Source organism: Buceros rhinoceros, unplaced genomic scaffold, assembly GCF_000710305.1.
Source record: "Buceros rhinoceros silvestris isolate BGI_N320 unplaced genomic scaffold, ASM71030v1 scaffold11490, whole genome shotgun sequence".
NCBI lineage: Eukaryota > Metazoa > Chordata > Aves > Bucerotiformes > Bucerotidae > Buceros > Buceros rhinoceros.
This window is the reverse complement of record NW_010391312.1, coordinates 13,189-38,763: the sequence shown is the minus strand read 5'-3', so window position 1 is coordinate 38,763 and position 25,575 is coordinate 13,189. Positions and strand designations below refer to the sequence as shown.

The window sequence follows — 25,575 nt, the reverse complement described above, 5'->3', positions numbered from 1 at the left end:
TTAATAGAGAGCATCTGTCACCCGTCTAGTGGCCAGCCCAGCCTAATCCTTGACTGTCAGTGACACATTTTCTGATGACCGTTTCTCCTGTTATTTCTGCATGCTTTGTGTAAGTGGTCCCATGTTTCTACAACAAGAAAATTCTATGTTTTCTTATTTCCAAAGAACTGTTGGATATTGCATCATTATCATCTCCCATTCTGAAGTCCAGGCCTGGCTGGAAGAAAGCAGTATTTTTAGTGTTATGCTGGTTAATAACCATTCTGCTTAACTTTATTGAAATGTTGTACTTTCCTTGTCACTGCCCCTTCTGGCAAGTCTGTAGTCTTTGTCGTCTTGGAGTACAACATCTGGAATAAAAAGGCTCTTTTTCATATCTTTAAATTGAATTTGTCAAACTAGAACTATGATTTTAATTGAAGTCCCTTGGAAATCATATAGTAAAAATGGTGTGTTGCACTGCTGCTTTTATGTCAGCACAGAATGAGCGAGAGATACAAACATGTAAAACAAAATGGGGTTTTGGTGGTTAGTTTTTTTTTTTTTTTGTATTTTAGAAGCTTGATTTCATCTAATTGATGGTTAACATTTGGTTTAGCAGTATAACTGAAGAGATCACTTCTGCTTCAAGCTTCAGATATTGTCATGCATACCGGTGCCTTGAATATCATCGAATTCATATCTGTTCTTGTAAAGTCTTTATCTGTCCGACTTAAGTAGTGTTTCTCTCTTTTCAATGAGTTCTGTCGCGAGGAATTTTTTTTACTTACGTGGCATATATATCTCGTAGGTTATTTAATTCAGGAACACAATAAATTAAAAATTTAAAAAAATAAAAAGGATTAAAAGCCATAAAACATTATTTTTTGAGGGAAAAAAGGATTCTGTATAAAACGTACAACTACTCAGAAATATGTTAGAATTATGACTGTTTGTATACTTTGTTCCGTTGCTTCAAGGCACATTTGCTGTGAGTTTTTCCCTGAGGCAACTCATGTTTAATGTTCTTGTAAATTGGCAACAATGCACAGAGAGACAATGTGCATTTCTACAATAGATGTGAATCAAAGGTATCAATTACAGGTGTTTGAAAAAAACAAAACCACATGCGGGTTCATGTTGTGAGGAAGCATTGGCAACCTGAAAGCCTTGAAGATGCTGTGGTTACTGAATCTAAAAAATCTGTTGTGTTTAATACTCTAAATTAATCTAAAATGCTTAAAGTGACAGTCATGCGTGTGTCCTTGCAGGCGAGTTGTTAATAGATCAGCTTGGACAGTTTGACTGTTTGTATGGGGGTTTTTAGATGTTGCGTTCTGTGCTATCACATAAGCAATGCTAGTGTTTATCTGAAGTTATGGTGATAAACTCTGTGAATGAAAATCGACAGTCAGATGACCGTTTCGATGAGTCAGGCCTGACTGAAGCTTTTTTCAATCAAAAGATAATACTGTTAAGTAAGTATTTGTGTTGCAGTCATCTAGCTTGCATCATTACAAGTCTATTTCAAGACTTAGCTGTGTAACAAGTTTTAGGGTACTGTGTTGGGGATTTGGTTTGGCTTACCGTTTTTTTTTTTTTTTTATGAAATGAACAAGGCGAGTGTCGCGACCCACGGCGGGCTCTTCACTGGAGCTGGACGAATCACTCGTATGCCAGTATGGTGTGTAGTGAGACCCGTTTATTGTTTACAATACATCCCAATTTATAGACTCTTGTCCACCCAACTAGCTACATGGTGATTGGATAGTGTCTCTGTTACACAGACAGCACGCATCTCTTAAAGCACTATAATTGGATAAAAGGGGTTAGACCCCACGTGGTGAATGTTTTGGTTAGAGTTAACAAAACAAGGCTAGTAGAGATATAATTTCCCACACGATAGTGTTGCAGCTGGGTTTGGCTGCTAAGTTTCCCAGAGAGAGTAGCTTATTTTTCATAGTTCTAATTTCTGCTAGAAAGATACACCAACAGCAAGGAAAAGGAGAGAAGGGAAGCACAGAGGGAGGGAAAGAAAGGAAGAGAAAAGGAAAAAGAAGACAGAAGAAAGGAAAGGAAAAATAAAAGAAAGAAGAAAGAAGCAAGAAAAAAGAAAAGGGAGGGAGGAACTGGAACAATCAGAAGACTTGGGCCAGTCGCTGGTCTTCAGTTATAATTTTGGAGTGCTTTCATTCAGATGGTAATTTATTCTTTCACACTGTTTTCAGATCTTAAAAAAACCTGATTTTTACCTTACTGAAAAAGATTTATACGAAAAGCAATCACTCTCTTCCTTTGTCATTTTTCCTCAGTAAAATCAGGAAGATATCTTTGCAGATTTCAGACTGCACCTCTGTGCATTGACTGTGGAACAAATGTCACATCCTATGTTCATTCTGGTTTGTACTTAACAATTTGTTCAGGTTGTTAAAATTCTGGAATTCATTGCTAGTCCTCTGGTTCTTCGTATTATCGCAGGACAAAAGGGATGACCTCTATGGGTGATTTCATTTTATTGTTGTTTTCTACATGGGTTGATGATGGCAACCCATGTGGCTGAGACACTAAAGTTTAAACAGTAAAGCTCTTTTCAAGGATGAAGCAGTAAAAAGTGAGGGGATTTTTTTTTTCTTTATAATAAGGAAACTGGTTAGACATGATGAGTTTAGCAATATAATTGGTGAGCTGGAAAACTTCAGTCAGATGAGAGGGCCTTCTTATCCAGTCAATTTTTGGAGTCAGCTTGATGGAATATGTCTGTTTAAATAGAAACTGAGACTGTAGAAGGAAGATTTTATTGAGTATGACATCTTCGTGTTATAAAAGAAACTCTTCTTCAAGTTTAGAAGACAATTTGCCTCTAGGGAGCCTTTGGAAAATAAGAGGATTTTTTTGTTCTTTTAATAGAGGAAGTCTTTAGGAGTATTAGAAAGGAAGCCGACTTTTTTAACAGTCCCAATTCTGATTTCAGAGAATTATCAATTCAATAACTGCCTGAGGCAGGAGAGCAAATTATTTTGCTGAATTCCAGAAAAGTGTAATTACAACATTGATTTCCAAATATGTTTGTTAGGAAATAATTTAATAGTGTTTTATTACTTTCCCTGCAAAGGAATAACCAAAACTAAATTTGGTATGAACAGGCACAACTGTTACTGACCCCGTGCTCAAAAAACCTGAAGAAATAAAAAGGGCAATGACTAGACAATACTCTGTTGGCTTCAGCATCATTTCATGGTACACAGAGAAATGGGAAAGACTGACCACATCTAAAAGTCAGTTAAACCCCCCCCCCCAACAGTTACTAACTGTATAAAAGTACAATATTACCCTTTTCCATTAATACAAAATAAAACATTTCAAAGCCTAAATGGGTTTCCTTTCTCATCTGATGAATTCACTATTATAATCTTCATTTCTGTAGGATCCATAGCCATATATGTTGGAGACAGAAATGGCATCATAGAATTATAGATTGGTTTAGGTTGGAAGGGACCTCTAAAGATCATCTAGTCCAACCACCCTGCCGTGGCCATGGCCATCTTTCACTTGGTCAAGTTGCTCAAAGCCCCATCCAGCTGGGCCTTGAACACTTCCAGAACATCCACAATTTATCTGGGCAATTTGTTAAAGTATTTAACCAACCTAATTGGAAAAAATACTTTCTTTGTATCTATTTTAAATCCATCCTCATTGAATTTAAAACCTTTGCCCCTTGTCCCATCACTGCAGGCCTTGGTAATAACTTTCTCTCTGTCTTTCTTGTAAAACTTCCTTTATATATTGAAGTGGAAGTGCACCTCTGGGCTGAGCAGGAGGCGGTCAGATGACAATGGCTGAGAGTGGAACTGTCCTGGACATGAGTAATTGTTAAAGTCAGAGGACATTGATGCACAATGAAATGTGCAAGAAGTCATTCAGAAGTTGAGAAGCAAAACTGGTATTACAAGCTTGCATGCCTCTGGTAGTCAGCTGAAGGAAAGTTGTGTGAATAAAGAAAAGCCCCTGAATTGTGTGTATTTCACCTTTTATCTATTATTACTTAAATTCAACTAAAGACTCTGTCTTGTAATCACACACCAGTGCCTCAGCAGAGGCCCTAGTCAGCTTCCCCAACAAATAAGCCATGTTTAGCTCAATGTGACTGCAACCCATCGTTACTTGAGCATTGAAGAGAAGTACATTCAATAAAATTATATCCATGTAACCGTCTGTTCAAAACTTTGATGTTTTGGTGGAAATGCGTTGATCAACAATACTACCACCAGTCAGTTAAGGAACTTTTTCTGTGTACTCCAGGCTGTGTAGCTATTTAAGTAACTGATTTTCGTTTACATGGGAAAACTTTGTCAACTGCTAAATATTGAGATGTCTGGAATCAGTGATTTCTTTTCCCATAATCAGGAAGAAATAGTTTGTGACATTAATTTTCCACACATAGAATTGTTCTTGTGACCAAGGTCAGTATGCCAAAAGTTTGTGAAAATTTACCCAACTGCTTGCCTTGTTGTAGGGGTTTGTGTGATGGTTTTATCAGGTTTATCAAATGTATGGAGTTTATTGGCAAAAAGTGAGAAATATACCAGCACGCCAGGGAACTGGAGAGTTTCCCTGCTGAGCTTAATATAAGAGCAGTTCATGCTCCACGGGGGTGCTTCATTTTCTAATGTTCACATGGTCATTTTTTTTCCATTTAGTAAAGAAGATGTTTCTCAAATCTACTCCAGAGCCTACTAGCAGTTGCAGGATAGCTTTTGACCTCATGCTAGAAGTAAAACATTTACTTAAGAGCTTTCTTGAATCTGAGCCTTACATGCTGACACTGGAAATATGGATTCTAATTTTACACCTGCAGGAGCTAGTGTGGCAGGTGGAGGTTGCAATAATGTCTAAAAATAAGGTAATGTTATTATAAATGCGCCACATCTGTTACAAGAATAAGGAACAAAGGCAGGGATGCTTTGGACCATCCACTGTAATACCGAGTAATCTTATATGAAAAGTCACTGCAAGAGTCTTAAAATTTAGTAGTCTTGGACTGTAATGTAGCATTTCTATGACACTTCTCAGGTTATGAACAGCCTGACTGCCTCTGTAATGTGTCAGTTATCTGTCATTCACAAAGAATTTTTTTGTGGTCAGTAAGAATTCACTGAAAATGTTATCGAATAGTATTTCTTTTCCTGGGGAATTTATTTAATTTGAATATTATTTAAACCTGGAATAAGGAATGTCTTCTTAAATGCCCTTTAAACCCCTTTAATATTACATAATAGCAATTTTAAGTTTCATACTGTTAGCTGGCCTCAAGCCATAGACTTGACCAGTCCTTACTTGAAATGGTATTTCCTCATGGTTATATTTTAATTTCTTTATATTAAACGCACACACACAAAATCAAATAATTTCTATTTTTCTTTCTCCATTTCCTTAAAAAGGTTTCAGTGTGGGATAGGAGGATGTTTCTTTCCTGATAAGATAAAGCTGCAAGGTGTAAAGTCTCTTCATATATTCATGTAAGAAGTCTTTCACAGATCCTTTTCAGGTAGAATTATCTCAGCTGTTACCTGTAATTATAAAATATATTTATTTCAAACACAAATCTAGTACTTTTTCTCTTACATAGGATCTCATAAATTGCAGCAGCATGGCGGTAATTAACTTGGAGGGGGATAAAATTAGTGAATGGTGTTTTCAGTAACACCTTTTCTGATTTGATTTAAAAAAATAATTCTATCATAAAACGTATTTCAGAAGCCTGTGGAAACACAGCCATGTGAGCTGATGTCCTAGTACATAATTTTCCACTTTTAAATCGATGGACTTAAAAATGCCAGGTTTGAAATGTCTTCCAGTCTGTTGAGAAGCAGTTTCTTATCTCCTGACAGGCCATTGTATTGTCTGAAATCCCTTTGTCTTCCCAGGCAACAGACCACGTTCTTGGTCTGTTAGTCATTGAGACGCCCATTCAGAATGCAGTTAGAAGCACTTTAACATACCCTTAAATCCCAATAAAGATAATTGAAACTATGTGTTTAAATGGTTGCTGCAATGAAGACTAAAGGAATAGAGGCTGGCTGTGTGAATGCTTGTGAAGTTTGTCTGATCTGAACAAACCATTTCCAAAGCAACTTCAATTCTTCCCTTCTTTGCAGTTCCACCAGGAGGTTCAGCAATGCAAACCTGAGTTCCAAAGTGACCAGCATTTATTGCCCTTTATTTCCTCATTAGTGTAGAACATGGCAGCTGGTTTCCTGGCTAGCAGCTTACAGTTATGTACTTACTGCACCTCTTGGCATTTTCTAGCAAGGATAACTGATAGCTTTTTTGGTGCAAGAAATAGTCAAAGTGTGGTTGGTCCAAGAATGTTCAGTGATAACGCATCCATACAGACTGGCGTCTGTCTTGGTTTTTGGGGGACAGTGCGGATGCACTAATGAAGTGAATAGACCACAGCTAGGGAGAATAAAATTTATCCAAGAGTGTTCTTATTTTTTTTTTTTGAGAAATAGCAGTGCTTCATCTGTGGCAACTGACATGGTGAACTCATTTTTGTACGTGTGTAAACATATACCATTGCATCTTTTCTTTCTTTTGGTGGAAAAAGTGAAGTAATACACAAACTAGTACATAATACAGAAAGGTAGTACACTGTGCTAGGATTCAGCATTTCCTAGGTTATTTAAGTCTTGTACCTAATAAGAAAATGGCAAAGGCAGTACTTTCTCACCTAATACGCGGTGAAGTATTTCCATGATTTAAGATGTTCAATATCCCAAATTGCAACCTATCACAGAATCTCTTGGATACGATTGATTGTATATCAGAATCAGTGAACACCAGCCATCTTATGTAAAGGAGAATGAAGTAGAAGTCATTTGAGTGAAAATTATTTTGCCAGTGCTGAAAGTGAACAAAGATTCCTACTTTTCCCTCTCGGCTTTAAAGATAATGCTAAAAAAGCAGTAATTATTTGTTATTATACTTTTTTTGCCACCTCTCTTGCAGTCTCTATCTTGGCCTCCAATCAGAAGCCGTAAGTCTAAGCAGCAGCTAACTTTGGTCAGTGTAGGGATGCTATCTCATGAGTGGCTGGTATGATTTCCTGCAGCAGCAGGGCTTAATTGGAGCTAATGTATTTGATATAATTTAAGACTATCTGATCTGGTCAAAATATGGCACAAATAAAACTTCTTTGCTTTCTGATCACTTGCAAGTTGAGTGTCCGTCCAGTTCTCTACCTGAGCGCTTAAATGTAATGAGTGAATATTAGGGAAACCTTCTTAACCGTTTAGATCATAGAATGTATTTGACCATTAGATTAGACCTTTGGAGGACTTCGGTTAAAACAATGAGAAGGAGTTCTGTGCTGGAGCTTCATTCCAGATGTAAGCATATTAGATAAGTTTTCTATTATGTTAGGAGGTCATTAGGTCTCACAGAACACGTATTCTGCAGAAGAACTGTTTTTGTAAAGGTTTTACTGAGGAGTGTCGACAAAGTTCCTTTTCATTTGAATTAAAATCAGTTTTACTGCAATTGTTAATATTCAGCTGCAATTGCTTTTTAAAGAAAAAATAACTGCAATGAATTTATAACCATATTAAAAAGGTTGTTGATAATTTATATGGTAAATGAAATCTGGTTCCTCACAAAAGGAAATGAAAGTGCTGACTTCGTGCCAGTTCCTACCACCTTCATTCACAGTGTTTTATACCTTAGTCCACATTAAAGCTCTAGCAGAGACCTGGACTACTTGCCTAGAAAAGCAGTTACCTTTATAAATGAAGATGATAGAGTTTGTTCTTAAATAAAGACGAATATTCCTTCCACCAGTTCAGAAGGCTGAACATACAGGTGCTGTCTTATCCTGGCATAACAAACATTAGTTTGTTAAAACCCCCCACCTTTTCATTCACTGTTTTAAAGGGCTGGATTAAGCTACAGTTATTTTCATATTTCTTGCCCTTTATTACTGGATTTAGTTCATAAGTAAAAGGTATTGCAGTAATTTAGGATGAACTTCCTAGTTTTTGCATGAACGGATCGGTAAAATAGTCTTTTCGAATAAGATAAGCCTTTGCAATTACTGTTGCAATTAAAGTTTCATGAAATCAGCACTTTTGGGGATAGTTTTCAGTGCAGACATTTTGTTCCTAGCAAAAATACTATCTGTACTTGGAACAGTGAAAGAAACTAGCTAAACCCACAATAGGTTACATTCTAGGTGAAGAGGTACTTTATGTGTATCCCATTTCTGGTTTGGCAAAATCCATCAGATATTAATTCTATTATCCTATTAATCAGGTTATTTTCATTGTCTTTCATTGATTCATCTCTTGATTTAACTATTAATGAAGATTTTCCTTTTATTGAGAGGAGGATCCAAAGCAAAACACTTATTCTTCCAACTGCGTGGCATTTTTTATTTCTGTGTTTTTTTTTTCTTAAAGGAAAGGGAAAGGTTAAATGGCAAGGTTTAACACCTCATATTTTTGCACTATGACAATGAAGAAATGAGCCAAATTTTCCAGAGTTTCTCAAAGTATTGTATCGTTCCTCTGTGTTGTAACATATTGTCTTTAGATAACAGGGTTGTCTTGCCAGAATTCAATTGGCCAAATTCTTGGAGCACTTTCTTAATTAAAAATATCCGAATAACAAAAAAACGAAAAAAAATATTGTGGTCTGAAACTGTCACTGACCCATACAGATCTCAGGGTTCTGCAAAAAGATGTCACAAACAGAAGAAAGCAATGGCTAAGGTATAGCTTGTAATATGAAAAAGATCTATTTATGATTACTAAATAGGTACAGCTGTCCTGCCATGGTTGGGAAATGTCATTCTCCAGCGTCATTAGAAACTGTCTTGGGGAAAGAGAAAGAGTTTTGCCAGGTTCCTAAAAAGTTTGACCTGTTCCCTTTCAAGCTTAAGATCTGCTGGGCATGAACGTGAAATTCTCTGCTAGGCATTGGCTACACTTTGGCTACATTGCCTGCACTGAGCACCTCTGCAAAGTTGGCCATGCCCAAGAAGATGACACCACCACAAACTACTGGGCAACCTGCTTTAGCCACTTGAGTTGATCCTGCTTGGATTATAAGCAGTCAGTCAGTTGTCACCAGCCAGTCCTGGAGTGAGCTTAAGGTGGCAGTCCAAGCCACAGAAGCAAGGCCAAAGGTAGGGAGCTTACTGCCAAGAGGGCTAACAAATTTGAGATATATGAACTCTTGTCTTAATTTCCTTAGCAGACTTTAAATTTCTGGGTAACCTGATACCTGATCATGAAACACAGGAAAGAAATATGTGTGAAATTTTTGGTAATATCCATTCCTTCAGTGTGAGTCTTCAAAAGGTCATTTTCCTTGGTACTGGAGCTTTATGCTTCTCATCCCAACCCGCCTTGTCAGTTGAGTCCCATTTTATGAGCCCTTTCTCTCCCATCCTGTTTCTGTCTGACCTTTATACTTTTAGACGTAAAGGGGGATTTTATTGAGACCTCAACTTCCTATATAGCAATCTGAAAACTCATAAAGTTTATGCGCTTTAATTAAAATCACAACTATGGATGATAGTCTTTGGACATGCTGCCCTACACTCCTGATGGCAAGGACTGTGAGTGAGCATCAGTAAATAAGGCATCAGAAAAATGGAGATATCACAGTCAAATTTAGCCAAAGTTTTGAGTGGAAAATCTCTTGCCTTCTGGGTCAGTATGACAAGCTTACTTGTTTGCAGTCATATCTTAATCCAACTGTATGTCTGAAAGTCTTTAAAAAATGTCCTAATGGTCCTCAAACATGAACTGGCCATGGTGGGTAGCTTGAAGAGTTACATAGGTGAATAGATAGAGAAGGCAGTGACCCAGTTACAGAGACTCGTAGTGGTCTCTGAAAATACTGTACTGTCACATACTTCTCTTTCTTCTGATTTTCTTTTACTGTTTCTATACTAATTGGAAGAGAAGATGCAACATCAGCTGTTATATTTTTTAAGCCTTTTTTTTTTTTTAAGTCAGAAGGTCCCTGAAGGTCACCACAGTCTTTTGCCAGGAACATACTAGTTTGCCAGGAACTAGTTATTGAAATAATTTCTTTCATAGCTATCATGATACTATCATGACTATATTCCTCCCCTTCCTTCCTCTTCTACATCCTTTGTTGTCCTGAGTGTAAACTGCAGTGATGAGTAGCTGCAGCTTCTCTAAATTAAAGCAGTTCCATCAGGAATACGATCTTTATGCCAGCACTGCTGTAACATTTTGTTTTGTTTTCTCAAGCTAACATTTTCAAGTGACCTGTATCATACGTTGGTTAGGGTGATGTGACATACCATTTATTCAGGAGGAAACTGTGCTTCATTAAGTTAGCATCTTTGTTGATTATGAACTCCATTTACTATTTTAGTAATTATTTCCCAAGAGCTACTTCACTGTTGCTTGGAATTTTTCCTGAATTAATCTGCTGAAAAAAAGCTGTTCTAATTGCTTTAACATTTCAACAATCTATGCAATGGATCCACTTTAAAAGTTCATTCAAATTTATAATTATTACCACTTCAGCCAACTTCTCTATTTTGTGCATTTACAATGAGGAGATGCCAGAGGTACTGATAACAGCGTTAACCCTTACAGTATGTTTGAACTGTAAGCAACTATATAGATAAAAAATTATTTGCTAGAACATTTTAACCTAGCAACATCTACTTGGATGCAAAATTTTTCCTTGAATTAAAATGCACCTGATAAATAGGACATATTTTTTATAGTTTAGTGTGACAAAAATAATTCACAATATTTTTGTAACTAAGTTTCGTTTAAGTAACAGCTTTCCTGTATGTTTTGCTATTTCATTGTTGAAAATTTAATTAACTTGAATGGATTTCACTCCTGAGGTAGGATCAAAAGTCCTGCAGGAGTAGTCTCTGCTAGTTCTTGCTGATGCATTCCTCAGATTGACATGTAAGCTGGTGAGGCTTTAGCGGAATAGTCAGATGGGAGAATAGTCAGTTCCAGCATTTAGTAATTTTTTTGTTTGTTTGTTTGCTTGTTGAAATCTAGCAAGCAGATTAGTTTGCTAAATGAGCAGCCAGATTCATCGCTATAGATGTTGACTGATATTTGTGAAGTTGACCTTCTCTCTGCAATCATGCAGAACTCCTGTCTAAAAATCAGCCTTACAGTCTAGCTTTGTAACCAGATGTTATTTACCATGCCGCTGTCATGAAGTAAGATACGCATTGACCTTTTTGGTGATATAAATAAGGAACTTGTTCCTAAGACCCTCCCAAGACAAAGGTAGGTTATTGTGTGCTGTGATAAAAACTATTTCAGCCAAGGGATAAGAAATAAGAAGAGAAATGTAGACCTTAAAGTTGCCAATATGACCGCATAATACAGGGATATGATAATTGGCAGTGGTGTTGAATATAAAGTCTTCTGTAATGTTAGATAATTTATTTCAATATGAGATAGATTTGTTCTGTTAATAATTATAAACAACTTTACTCTGCTCTCCTCTCCTGTCCACATAACACTGAATGCCTTAAATTCTGTGTACTAAGATAAAAGCAAATAAACGATTTTAATGTATATGCACGTGGCAACCTCTGTTCATGCTTTATCCACTTAAAATGCATGTACTTTAAACCTCTACTTTTTTGTACTGATACTTGTTGAAGTATTGCATGACAAAGCGTGGAACACATACTACGTCTCTGCTAGACTGAGATGTCTTAGTAATGCTTTCTACACTCAAATTAAGTTTTACTTGACTGAAAAAATAATACTGGAAAATACCTTCTACAGATAGTTAGGCAGTTTGGGGAAACAAGTCAATAAGAAAAATTTAATCCACTGCAATGTTTCTTAAGGTAGATAAGCCCCAACAAGTGCTTAGTCCGTTTTAGCTTGTCTGAGGAGTCTGAATGTCCATCATCATTACAGGCGAGACAGGATTTTGCTGTAGTGTGTAGCTGCTATTTCTCCAAATGCCTAGCATTATGCCAAATAAAGGTCCTGGTGTACACCACGTTGACCAAGAGCCAGCAAAGTACCCTTGCAGCAAAGAAGGCAAAGGTATCTGAGGCTACATTTGGCAAAGTGTTGCTGGTATGTTGAGGGAGGTGATCCTTCTCCTCTGCTCAGCACTGGTGAGGCCACGCCTGGAGTGCTGTGTCATGTTCTGGGCTCCCCAGTACAAGACAGACATGGACATACTGGAGATAATCCAGAGAAGGCCACCAATGCAGTTAAGGAGCTGGACCATCTCTCATGAGTAGAGGTTGGAAGAGCTGGGACTGTTCAGCCTGGAGAAGAGAAGATTCAGGGAGATCTCATCCATTTATAAGAATACCTGAAGGGCAGCTGCAAAGAAGATGGAGCCTGGCTCCTTTCAGTGGTGCCCAGTGACAGGACCAGAAGCAATGGGCACAAACTGAAACACAGGAGGTTCCCTCTGAATATCAGGAAACACTTTGTTGTCTCCATCCTTAGAAGTATTCAAAAGCCATCTGGATATGGTCTTAGGCAGCCTGCTCTAGGTGGACCTGCTTGAGCACGGGGGTTTGACCAGATGACCTCCAGAGGCCCTTGCCAGTCTCAACCCTTTTGTGATCCTGTGAAGACGCTTGCAGCGCAGAGTTAGGGCCTATGTCTGGTGTATCCAGGCATCTTGGCTTCTTGCGCTGGGATAAATATTTACTCCGTTTTTTATGATCAGCACAGTTTAAGCAGATGACATTTTAGGCACACAAGCAAGATCATAAAGCATACTGTGAACTAACAAACAGCCATGATCTGTCATGAATTCCCAACAGGAAAGAAGGCTGACTGATGAAACTGTTTGAAGCCAGCCCTTTCATTGGCCTACATGTTCTGCTAGTGTCCTTTCGCTGGAGGTAGAGAGTAATTTTCTTATTACAGAGGGAATTACTATGAGACCTCAAAAGGTGTGCTGCAAGATAGCATGCTGTCTCCAGATAGCTGTTTTAGTCACTTGACAGAGTGGTGTAATCAAAAGATTATGCAGTAACAGCAAGACTGTTGATGCATGTGCACTGCCACCACTTACTTTATGCTCTTGATCAACGACTGAGCAGGACAGCCTGTGGGGCCAGTGTGCACAGTGCAGCAGGATGCCAAGATCTAGTGATGTGGATTGAGGACAGAAATTCTGAGCTTTCATGCCTGCTGTTACACACTTCCTGTTGGTTCTCTTCACCAGTAGTAAAATGGAGTATTAATGTGAGGATTAATTAACTGTCATTTAGAAAGAGTTTCAAAGAGTGGAGTTAATAAGACAATGTTAAATCTAAGACATGAGAGAGCACAGTCTATTTGGTTTTGGTTTGGATTTTTAAAATTTTTTTTATTTTATCTGAGCAGTCTCACTGATGTTAGAGAGCCAAATTCCTTTTCTAATCTAGGAAGTTGGGTCCTGGGAGGTGAAAAACCCCTGCAGCTTGCATTTGAAAATTTGATTTAAAATCTGTCTGACCATCATTTCTGAACCATGGTGTGATGAATTAAATCAAAGTAAGGCAGCTGAATATATCACTTGATTTTCTGTTCTGAGTACTCAGCAGCTCTTATGAAATTCAAGAGGAAACATACAAAGATTTTTGGTTCTTGTTTTTTTTGTTTGTTTTGAATGAGGTCACTTAAGCAGCTGCTTCAAGTATGGATTTAAGAAGCTGACTTTGGTTATCTTGGCTTCTCAGAACATTAAAAAAAGAGTAAGAAGGGCTTTCATTATATAGGGAACTCATAATGTGCCTTCTCTGAAGACTTCATCCATAAATACACTCTTGTAAGCAGGAATTAATACCAAATGAGTAGTGTCTGCAGCTACAGCAGGTGCTTGAAAGGCAAAGAGTGGCACCAGCAGGCATAATTCAAAGTTCATTGAAATCAGTGGAAGAAAAAAAGTACATATTTTTATTAAGTTACATATTTTAGCCAGAGCTTTACAAGCTTTACAATGCATATATGCATTGATTATTTTTAAAATTAAATATCTAACAACAATGTTAAAGTACTTTTTAATCATTACAATATGCTTCTGAAAAGTTAGGTTTATAAATAAAGTGTAGATGAAAGGAGGATTCATTAGAACAATTAAATAGATTTAATATGTAGGGCTTTACTATGGTATTTATGCAGGGCTTGTGCAAATAACAGGAATCCCAGGGGTGGGCTCTAATGCCACAAGAGACATCTTGTTTTCAAACTCCATCAGCAGAAACCCCATGGATGCAGAAGCTGTCTGTTCAATGCCCAGGTCTCTAATGACTACAGCAGTAATGCACACCAGGGTGCGTATCCTGTTGGGATTGCACTGAAAGTGCAGCCTTATGCGCTGCTTTCCAGGCCCTGTCAGAGGATGGGGGGAGAGGAGAGCCCTGCCTTTCTGACTGCTGGGCCCCCCATTAACCTCCAGATTGTTTCATTGCAGCTGTGCTGAAATGTATTCCATACACCAGCTGTCAGCCTAATGTAACTCGAAATGGGCTGCTGTAATAAACCATTATCAAAGCACTTGAGGAGAATGTGAGCCTTGACCTTATCTGGATAATTATCTAATAGAGTGCACAGAGTGATCCCTTTAATTGGTGTTGTCATCCTTTGCAGCCATGCTAGAATGTGCTGGCTTGGGCAGTTACCCATTCCTAGGCTGTCCTAATACTTTTAGTATCAGCAACTCCATTACAGGTCTGTGGCTTTTGATATAGATCAGAATCATGCAGGATTGATAAATTACTTTTATTGGGAGCATTTTAAAAATGCTGTTATTAACATGTTTGCTAAGTTGACTCCAGGCAATTCTTGCTGATTAGTAATATTTTAGACTATGTTATGTAAGAAATCCCTGAACAATTTAACAAGCTTAGGTGATAGTCAGCAGACTATCAAAATGCAGTTCCTCTTGGTCAAGACAAATTTTTCACCCCTTCATGACCCACTGTTATCATGTGAGGCAAAAGGCTCTAGGACACATATTTACCTTTTTTGCTTATCACACAAAACCAAGTCTTTTTTGCAAAGGATGGGTTAGTAGGGTACAGCAGTACATCTATAACAATTTGTTTCCTCTGGTTTGGTGAATCGAGGCAAAGAAAAAGACCCAAACAATTTCTCAGTTAAATTATTTAAGAGCTTTGAACAACTTCGATTTTTGATGTGCCAGGGAGGCATTTTTTGAGGATATGTGTGTGCAGAAGTGTGTGTGGGGCTATTTTTATGAGTCATCCTTTACTTCTCTTGTGTCTCTCAGCTGTTTTCTGTTGTAAATTCATATAGTGGGGAAGACAGTGGCACTCCTTAAGTAGAAAAATACATTATCAATTACCATTGCAGCAACTCACATTTTTTGGACCATGAAAAAATGCTGCCAGTATTCATGTATTAGTTATATAAATATACGTGAGAGTAATTTAAGTAGAACGTAAATGAGATTTAATCACAAATCTGGTTTATCATCTCTAAAAGAAGTATCTCATAATCTGTATTGCTGTCATGTTTCTGGCCCATATTGGACTCTGAAAAGTCAGATTCTGGAAGCCACGTCCATTATTTTAATATATTCAGTTTTCTAAAAATATATTGGATGATTTTTTACTGAATAATTATGGTACTGAAATAACACTATGTCATTTTTACCTTACCAAGAAGACCTGCTCTAGTCTGTACTCTTGGGCTTACTGGCTGCACTTGGTCTCTCAAAACCCAGAGAAGAAAATGGATCAATGTTCTCATTAAAGATGTTTATTATTTTTTTTAATGCTCTAGGCAATTTTTTCTTAATATTATGAAAATACTCTGATCGTGCCTTTATGCTGGCAAGTTTATATCAAGTTACTTTTAGTTAGTTATTATATTTTCCTAATGAATAATTTAATCCATGCTGTTGATACACTGAAATATTAGCAGGTTTTCACTTGTACCCAATGAGAGAGGTATTTGAGATGTGAATAGGAACTCATACTTCAAACTCTGAAAAGAATGGAAACTGAATGCACTGCACATTTTAAAAAACATTTGTTGAGAATAAGGGCTTTTGATTTTTTTCACATGCATATCAATGAAAATATAATGCAAAGATTGTCATTGTTTCAACAAAATAAAGATTTAAAATATAGCAAACAGACCCATTGTGTCAATGCAGTAAAAATAAAGTAACTGTACAAGTGAGTAGTGATATAGGTCAATTCAGCTGCTCTCCATATTCATTGTGACAGTTATTGGAAAGGCTGGAGGCAGAGTGGTTACTGATACACTCTACTGTATTTAGAGTTTTAGATGCTATGGCATCAAAAGTGAGACCAATGGCAGCGCTTAAAAGGCTATTGGCAATACAGAGGTTGAATTTCATTCTGAGAGAAGAGATAATGATTCTAATGGATTTTGGTACTGCGACACAGTTGACAAGGTAGTAGGTACTAGATACTTAGGTGATTGGGGGGATGTGTTGTTTTCTTTTTTCTTGTTACTGCTGTTCTTAATTTCTCTGTTCCCCAATTCTCCACACTTCTCTACTTATTGGGATATGTAAGGAGAAATACTTAAAAAAGGTTACATACCCAGATTTTACTGTAACAGAGACATTTAGCCCTACATAAATCATAATTCTAAACTGTTACATTCCACTGATGAGACAGTCAAGGATGGACACTGTCAAGCTAGGTACTAGGCAGATGGAATGTAGTGAAGAGTTCTCGTCCTGCTGTGAACAGTTTACTGGCCACAGAGTTAAAGGCTACGTAGCATGAGGGGTGCACCAAACATGAGTAATAGAAGAAATATTGTGGAAGTTCCTTAATGTTATTTTATATGAGTGTGGAAGTAGCTGGATGGAGGCAAACACTGAGAAGGGGAGAATGATAGTAGAGAGGAAAAAGAAGGGATGATAGAAGTGTGGGGTTCAGTAAAGGAACAAGGGGTCAGGGAGGGTCTGGTCTGGCTACTAACTGCACTTACCATTTGGCTTGGTTTTTCCCTGGGAAAAAAAGATGGAAGGGAGTTACAAGCACGGTAGTGATTGTTACTGAACTATATTTTTATGTAATGGAAAATATTCATTTTTTAACACAGCACTTGTACTGGAATAAATTCATTTGAGAAATGGATTCTTTTTCTTTTTAGCACAGACCTCAGTTTCAGGAGGATTAAATAATATATGCCATTACCAGCAGAATTGTGATAGTCCCAGAACTACTTCTCATGTGGAAATAAATATTGTAGCTTAGAAACAGATACACAGACCCCTGGAATTAGTGCAGATCTTCTCAATTCACATTGAGCATGATGCCTAGGCAGACACATTACTCATTGCTGCAGATTTGTATCTCCTTGATAAGTAATCCAGTAGGGCTGAAAGGTTGCTTGGAAATATTGTAAAGAAAGGACAAGTAGCAAGACCTCTCAGCTGATGTTTATAGTTAAAGGTGAGAAAAGGGTAGGTTTCATGATGATTGACTGAGTTTGGAGTTGCACTCTGCAGTTATCCGTAGTCAAGATGGATTGTGAATAGTATATTCTATTAATATTATTGTAAAAGACTGTATTTTTGACTGTAACTTTTTCTTTATGACTGTTTGTCTGAGAATTGCCTTAATTTTTATGGAAGTGAGGATGAACATTTCATCTGTACTGTCATGTAAAAAAATATGGGTTGCAGCTTTACTAAAATCTGTATTTCGTGATCACGGCTCTAGCCCTAGCATAGGCAGCTGTGCTAATAGAGCTTGAAACTTTTGTTCAGGGTGTGAGTCCAATTCCATGGTGCGCGTAGAGCGCTATACCCTGAAAGTAAAATCAAATGTGATTTTTCTTTCCTATCGGTTATCAGTTATGCTGCCTTAATCTTGCAGCTCTTCGGATCTTCTTGAGCTTTCTGTTGCAAGATAAAAGAAAGATTTAATTTGACATTGACTTGACTTTCAGATAACTGAATTTTTAGCAGCAAGTAGGTAAGATTTTTAAATGCACTTGAATAAAATTGGTGCTCTGTGCTAATTCTCACTAGAGGATTAAACTATAAGCATTTTATGAAGTTATTCTTTATAAAGTTATTTTTATAAAGTTATTTTTAATTGATAAAAGAAGAAAATTAGAGGAACTTAAAATAGAGGAAAGCACCATTATTCACAAGCTTCCAACCAGGAAATTATTTGTCTACTTATAAAAACCAAGTACTTTGTATTATACAGAGAGCGTGCTGGAGCCAGCAGTGTGCTCAGGTGGCCAAGAAGGCCACATCCTGGCTTGTATCAGCAATAGTGTGGCCAGCAGAAGAAGGGCAGTGATTGTCCCCCTGTACTGGGCACTGGTGAGGCCACACCTCTATTACTGTGTCCAGTTTTGGGTCTCTCCTCACAAGAAGGATATTGAGGAGCTGGAGTGTGTTCAGAGAAGGGTAATGAAGCTGGTGAGGGGTCTAGAGAACACGTCTCATGAGGAGCAGCTGAGGGAATTGGGGTTATTTAGCATGGAGAAAAGGAGGCTCAGGAGTGCCCTCATCACTCTCTGCAACTACCTGAAAGGAGGTTGTAGCAACATGGGTGTTGGTACGTTTTCCCATGTAACAAGCTATAGGATGAGAGGAAATGGCCTGAAGTTGCTCCAGGGCAGGTCTACAGTGGATATTCGGAAAAAAATTTCTTTACAGAGAGGGTTGTGAAGCATTTGGACCAGGCTGTCCAAATCCAGGGAAGTGGTGGAGTCACCATCTCTGGAAGTGTTTAAAGTATGTGTAGATGTGGTGCTGGGGGACGTGACTTAGTGGTGACTTGACAGTGCAGGGTGAACGGTTGGACTTGATGATCTTAAACGTCTCTTCCAACCAAAACGATTTTGTGATTTCAATTTTTTTTTTCCTGGGCCCTCTACTAAAAAAAAAAAAAAGAGAAATTACCTGAAACAAACTTTAGTTTCTTGGATCATTATTCTCTGTAATATGAGGCTTTTGAGTGTGAAGAGGAAAGGTGTTATGCTTTCTTCCTGTTCTTTTTCTTTTCTGCTTAATCTGTGAAAACTGGCAGAATTCGCACTGCTGATCCAGGTTTATTTCGTAAGAGGGTAAAAATCTACCTGTGTGCAACAGGGCAGTGAAGGGGCTGTTGAAGAATGAACCGGCAAAAGCCTTGTGATTTAAAGGTAATTGTTTTTCTTTTCCCTGAAAAAAGGCCATTGTTTTTCATGCGTACCCTGGGAAAAGGGAACCAGATATTTCATAGTGGTATTTGTTCTGTTGTATTGAGTTTTGTAAGCTGTTTTTATAATATCTTTTACCCTGCTGTGGTAAAAATCACTTCCCTTCCTTCTCTCCTCTTTCGTCTAGTCCCAGTCATCCATGTACTGTCCTGGGAGGATGAAAAAAGAAGTAGCTTCCTTTCTGAAAAAGTAGTGTGACCTGACTAGCCTCAGATGGCTGAGGATAAGGGAACTTATCAGGAATGAGAACTGCAGTGGTGAAGTGAAAGGATGAAACTAGAAAGCTCAGTGCTGCTTGTTGGATGGAGAGAGAAGGAAGCAGCACTGCACTGAAACTAAGAGAGCAAATGTTGACACTGGACATAGAGTAGAAAGGAAACATTTACTGGGGAGGGGAGACAACTTCAAATATTTTAAGGCTGAATTGGAATGATTTTGTGCTTGTTTATCCTCTGACAAGGAGACCCTGAATTGTTTTGTTCTTATAATAGTAGATGGTAGCCCCAGTCAAATATTCTTTTTAAGAGAGAAGTAATCACCTAATGGAAAACACATGGTATGTGCACAGGTATTAAAAACTGGGCCCAGTGAGGGAGATAAGCGTGAGCTAGTTTAAAAGTGATATAAAATGATAATAGCTATTATAAACACTAACTTACTATAGGTTGCTATGTAGTTATTTCCTGTCGAAAGCATATCCCTTTTTCGCTTCAGTCACAGTGCTTCTTTTGTATTCATGCTTAATATACTGTTAACAGGTCATATAAATCTATTGAGTTAAAAGATATTGTGTACAACAATTTGTTTTAATTACAAAATATCACGTTCTGTTTAACTGTGGGTTTAATGAATGGCTATTTAATTAATGGCTTTAAATCAGGTAATCAGTTTGCATCACTGGGCAACCAGTAATCAGTTTATAACATACAGTTGAACAGTCAGAAGGAGCAATAGGCAAACCTTTCCCTGCTAGTGTTTATTGGCTAATTAAATAATTAGGCCTCCAGGGTACATATAAAACAGGGAGTAGATGGTAGGTAGGAAAGATGCCAGAGGATGGTACTTGACAGGGTTTGATGAAGCCATGAAAATGTTGGTAGAGGCTTGTCCTACAATTCACTATGTAAACTATAACAATTCACTGTGTACACTATACCACATTTGGAAGCACAATGTCTTACACCTTTGCCAGCTACGTTACAACTCTAATAATGAGACATTAAAGGTGTTTATTGTTGGCTATGATATAAAAGAACAGTAAATTCACTGACAGTTAAGATTTTCTTTTTGTGGTAATACAGAAAAATTTTTTATGTTCATTTGCTTTCTCTTTCTAGTTTTATCATATCTAGAATGTTTCTGGTCGAATGAAATTGAACACACATTTCCCTGAAAAACCTATTGTTTATCTGAGTGTCTTTCAGAACACACACAATAACTGAGCATATCACATCCTAAGGGCGATACACTTAAAGGTGTAAAGTGAGTTAAAAAAGACTTTCCTATCTGCTTATTCCTCCTACGTACTTGTATTTATGATTATAAACAACTGTCTATGCTGTGATCCATTCAGATTTGTATTTAGTAGTTTGTAAGGATAAAGGGGGCCATTCTGATAATCCGTGATGCATTTTGTAGACCGTAAGATTTCAGCCAACAATCATAATATTTGTCTTAAAAGCTGTGGCTGATCTCTTGAATCATTTTAGAAAGACAGTCAATCTGAAAACAGGAACTGATGCATAATCCAATACAATGCTGGGAAGTTACTGTAATATTTCCTTTTCTTTATTGTTAAAGGTTTATATCTTATTTCTCAATTTATTTTCCTTTCCTTCAGCTGAGCCTAGATGAACTGTCAACTAAAAAGCTTTTCCTTCTCATGTAGACCCTATTTATATGCCAAAGCACTTCAGACTCTTTCTTTCAAGTAATAATTTAAAATAGGTAATTTCTAAAGGTTACAACTCAAAGGAATTGTTTGAGAAATGCTAGTGATTTGTAAATGGTATTCTAGTTCAGCTGAGAGACCAAATCCAAGCAGGATCCTGAACTGAATATGGGGAAGTGTCATAGCTTGGTTATTAGTTTTACCTTTAAGGCTTTTAGACTTTATAAAACAAATTGAAATCCGTTACGCTCCACATGCATGTGAAATATATATATATTTTTTTCTGTATAGGCTATGGCAAATATGTTTTGCATTTAGACTCCAAGAAAAGATTTTTTTCTCTCTCCAGTAGTAGAACAGCTAAGTTATGATGGTATGAATGTGCAAGACACTTGAGACATACTGCATTATATATATGTGCAATAATATTGCATATATTACTGTGTTTCCCTCTTCATGGCCTCTTAATAAAGAATTTTTTCCCCTTTCCTTTTCATTTTGCTAGGTCATAGGAAGATGATTTTTTTCTGTGTGGGGCTTTTGGAAGGAGGGATTGGAAGGTTTTGTTTTGTTGTTCGAAGTACAACTTCAGAATATTTATTTCTTCACATCAGCCTATCAATGTGTGTAGAAAATACTGCATCTTTACATACGCTGACTTGAAGGTTTTCAACTCTTATAGCTATTTTAGATTGGGTTTTGTGTCTTGACTTTCTTCTGAGATTACAATTTAAGTTTAAACACATTCAATGGCTATTTGACTGAATTGTAAACATGGGAAAAAATGAAGATGAGTTGGAGTCTTGAGTTTACGTAAATCATGCTTAGACATAATTTAAAAACATTGGCTTAGTAAGAACCCAAGGACATCTGTAGTAGAAAAAATGTGTTGGTGATTGTAACTCCTTTCACTGGCTTTCTGGAGTAACATTTTGTGGTAACAACTACCTATAGATGGCACCAAGAGTAAATATTACAGGAGCTCCACAGGAAAAGTCCTAGCTTTAGAATCCAGCATGTTTGTGATTGTATAGAAGCAGTACTCAATGACTTTCTGAATATTTTTATGATGTTACAGTATTTTTAGTAATTTTTATTGGAAGTAATTGAAATCCTTCATCTCACCTCAGCTGAAGATAGAAATCAGGTACTGGATTTAGGAGATACTTGGCTTAAACGGCCTTTGGCTTAGTTTTTGTCTTTCTAGCCTGTTGGTCTTTTGACAGTTCTAGAGAGGGTACCTTCTCCCAGCAGCAAGCAACATCTCAAGGCTCTCAACTCCTCTCTGTAAGCAGCTGCAGAAGATGAAGGGTTATAACATTGGCCCAGATGACCTTCCTTTCCCCCAGCTGCATCCTGGTTCTCCTGGCATGGTAGCAAAACTTTTCTGTGGGAAAACAAAGGGGTGCTGATTTACGTCAGGGATGGTCCTGGCACTGTAATGTTTCTCTATGGCTCTCCTACGCCCACTCCATGCAGTGAAATGCTCTGAGATGTGCTGGAAAACAGCATCAGCCTTTGTGGCAGCGTGGCCCTTGGTATCTGTGATTAGTACATGCATCACTATACTTTGCTGTCAGTCTTCTTGTCTAGATTGGCTCAGTATCCCCAGTTTTAAAGCTTGCAATGCCAACTGGAAGCATCAACATTATTAATGTTATGTTACTTTCCATCTTCAGCTCCAAATGAAATAGCCAAGCAAAAAACCTGTCAGTAGAAAGTGCACAAAGGAGTCTGTCCCAGCATTATTCACCTTCCTAAGTCAAAGTAACATGACACTACATTCCATGTAAAGAGAGGTCAAGCTGAGCCTAGAGCAGCACTCTGGAGATTAGTAGACAGGTAGAAAACCTGTATTACAAGTTTTCCTGTTAACTGGTACCTGTTTGAATTTTTAAATTTATCTTGAAATGTTATGAAATAAGCGGCACAATACGACAGTACAAAAATGAAGGGATGAAAAAATGTTATAAGACTGAAATATTTTGCACAATGTTGTTGGAAACTGTCGTAAAACTGAAAAGATCTGCTTGATATTCTTAAAGTAATTTTTCAGCTATCCTTCTTCTAAAAGGTGTGACTGAAGTAATTTTTCCGTTGCAAATGTTACTATGACTAACCTGTGTGTAGCACAGTGCTAAGTGAATGATGCAAGAGGTACATAATAATGAAATTACATTCCTCTGTTTTTTTTTTCCCCCAGAGGGTTAATAACGGTTTTGGTGTGATGTGAGCTGGTAACGGCAAGAGGCCGCAATTCAGCATGGGAATTATCATTGCTTCACTCATTGTTACGAAAATGCATTTTACTCCATCGACATCAGGAGAATTTAGAAGTACAAGCTTGTAAGGATAATTCAAGAACTTAGATTTTTGCAGTTTCCTTAGTCCTTCACTGCAACCTCAGCCTTTACGTTCTTTCATTACTTGAACAGAAAACATTGTGCGAAACATGTACCATGGTGAATGACCATGTGCCAAAGCCCTGGTACCTGGAGCTCACCATCTCAGATAAGCAGATATGTGTGTATAGATTGCACACTGGAGGTTCAGAAAGCCTCTGAAATGAAAAAGAGATCAAGGCTGAGGTACAAATACTGAAACTGATTCTGTGCATGGCAAATTTTTGACATTGCTTGTCTACTGTAGTTTTTCCAAGCACTTCATCTCTTCTAGCAGCGTTGATCCTGCGGCTATGGAGAATCTCTATTTTACTGTTTGTTTTTGAGAAAGTGAGAGATCACTCATAGCTGTTGAGGTCAGGCGATGAGAAGGAAAGGAGGGAAGAAAAGAAAGCTTCCTTTTTTCAGGAAGTATTGCCTTCAGAGTACTGATGATGGCTTGAATACTGTTTTCATCACAGATAAACTTTCTTGCTATTCATCTCACATGATTCGACTTGAAGCAACAAGTTTTTCTATGCAAGGGATAGATACACAATTGGTTTTAAATTCCTTTCCATTCTCCTCTCTGAGACTAAGTCTAACTATCTGTCATTGGGGGCTTTAATACTCTAGGAAAGCTTTGTGCCTTTACCAAACAGCAGATTTTCTAGTTAGTCTTAAAAACCTTCAATAATGCAGGGCATGGCAGTGCCATTTTAGCTGAGTGCTGATGTAAAACCTTAAATACATAAGACTATTGCAGTGCTAAAGCCAAGTAACTTTGTTTTAAGAATTAAATCACATGCAGCCTGACGTGACACGTGCCATACTCCTTTGTATCTCAGCCATTTTGCAAATAATAAATGTACTGTGCCATAATTATTTTATAGTGTTTAACTAAGTTGAAAACTTAGTCTGCTACTTTAATGGTATTATTGCCTTTATTTTTCTTAAATGACATTTTATAATTTCATTCCAAATGTCTTCTCATTGAAAGAATGAAGGTTTTAATTGTTCTAATGTAACTGTAAGGGGATGTGTAACTTTTTTCTAGCCGTGATATTTAACTGTTAAACAGTACAGATAAGTGTAACTGGCACTAATAATATCAACTGGAGAACAGAAAAGCTGAAACTGTATATTAACTTCCTAGTACCTATAGTAGGTATTGGCACTGTGGACATTTTGTGATTGGAAAGTAAAGAATTATTTCGGATAACAGAGCAAAAAGTGAATTCTCCTTATCTTCTATACAGCAGTTAGTCCTAACTTCTCTCATACCTCAATAATCTTCCATAAAGTACTATAAGTTGCATCTATTTTTCACATATTTAGTTATAAATATATAAAATAATGGTAGAATTGAAAGGAATTGTCATAGTTTAGAGTCATACTTTAAAATTTCTTGTGTATATTCCATGTATTCCTTTAAATTATGCTTCATACTGATACACAGTTCTCATTATTGTTCCTTTTATCTTTATATAATCTGAAATTTTTATATTCCAGTATTTTCTTTAGCTCAGAAGTGCAACTCTTGGCTCTTTCACTTTTCAACAGAGTAGTATTAATTTTTTAATATATAGGGATGGTCTGGACATCCTGAACAACTGATATCTGGTAAAGAAGGTGCTGCAAATAACTATGCTTGAGGCCATTACACATGGGGAAAGAGATAATCCATCTAGTCCTAGAGCGTATCAGGAAGCTGTCTGATCAGTGCAGCGGCTTGCAGGGTTTCCTCATTTTCCACAGCTTTGGGGGAGGCACCGGCTCAGGTTTTACCTCCCTGCTGATGGAGCGCCTCTCAGTTGACTATGGGAAGAAATGCAAGTTGGAGTTTGCCATCTACCCAACACCCCAGGTCTCGACAGCCGTTGTTGAGCTGTACAACTCCATCCTGACCACCCACACCACGCTGGAGCATTCCGATTGTGCCTTTATGGTGGACAATAAGGCCATCTATGACATTTGCCGCAGGAATCTGGACATTGAACGCCCGACCTACACCAATCTCAATCGCTGCATTGGGCAGATGGTCTCTTCCATTACTGCTTCCCTCAGGTTCGATGGTGCCTTAAACGTGGATCTTACGGAATCCCATTTCTAA

At 37.5% G+C, this 25,575-nt stretch overlaps 1 protein-coding gene across 1 annotated transcript in view; it reads left to right on the top strand.

Annotated features, from left to right (window-relative positions):
• The window catches only part of LOC104497817 (tubulin alpha-1 chain-like), a 26,664-nt gene extending 1,089 nt beyond the window's left edge, over positions 1-25,575 (top strand). Inside the window, 2 exon segments of the mRNA XM_010141109.1 lie at positions 25,052-25,127; positions 25,130-25,575. Of these exon segments, the coding sequence (XP_010139411.1) occupies positions 25,052-25,127; positions 25,130-25,575 (522 nt within the window).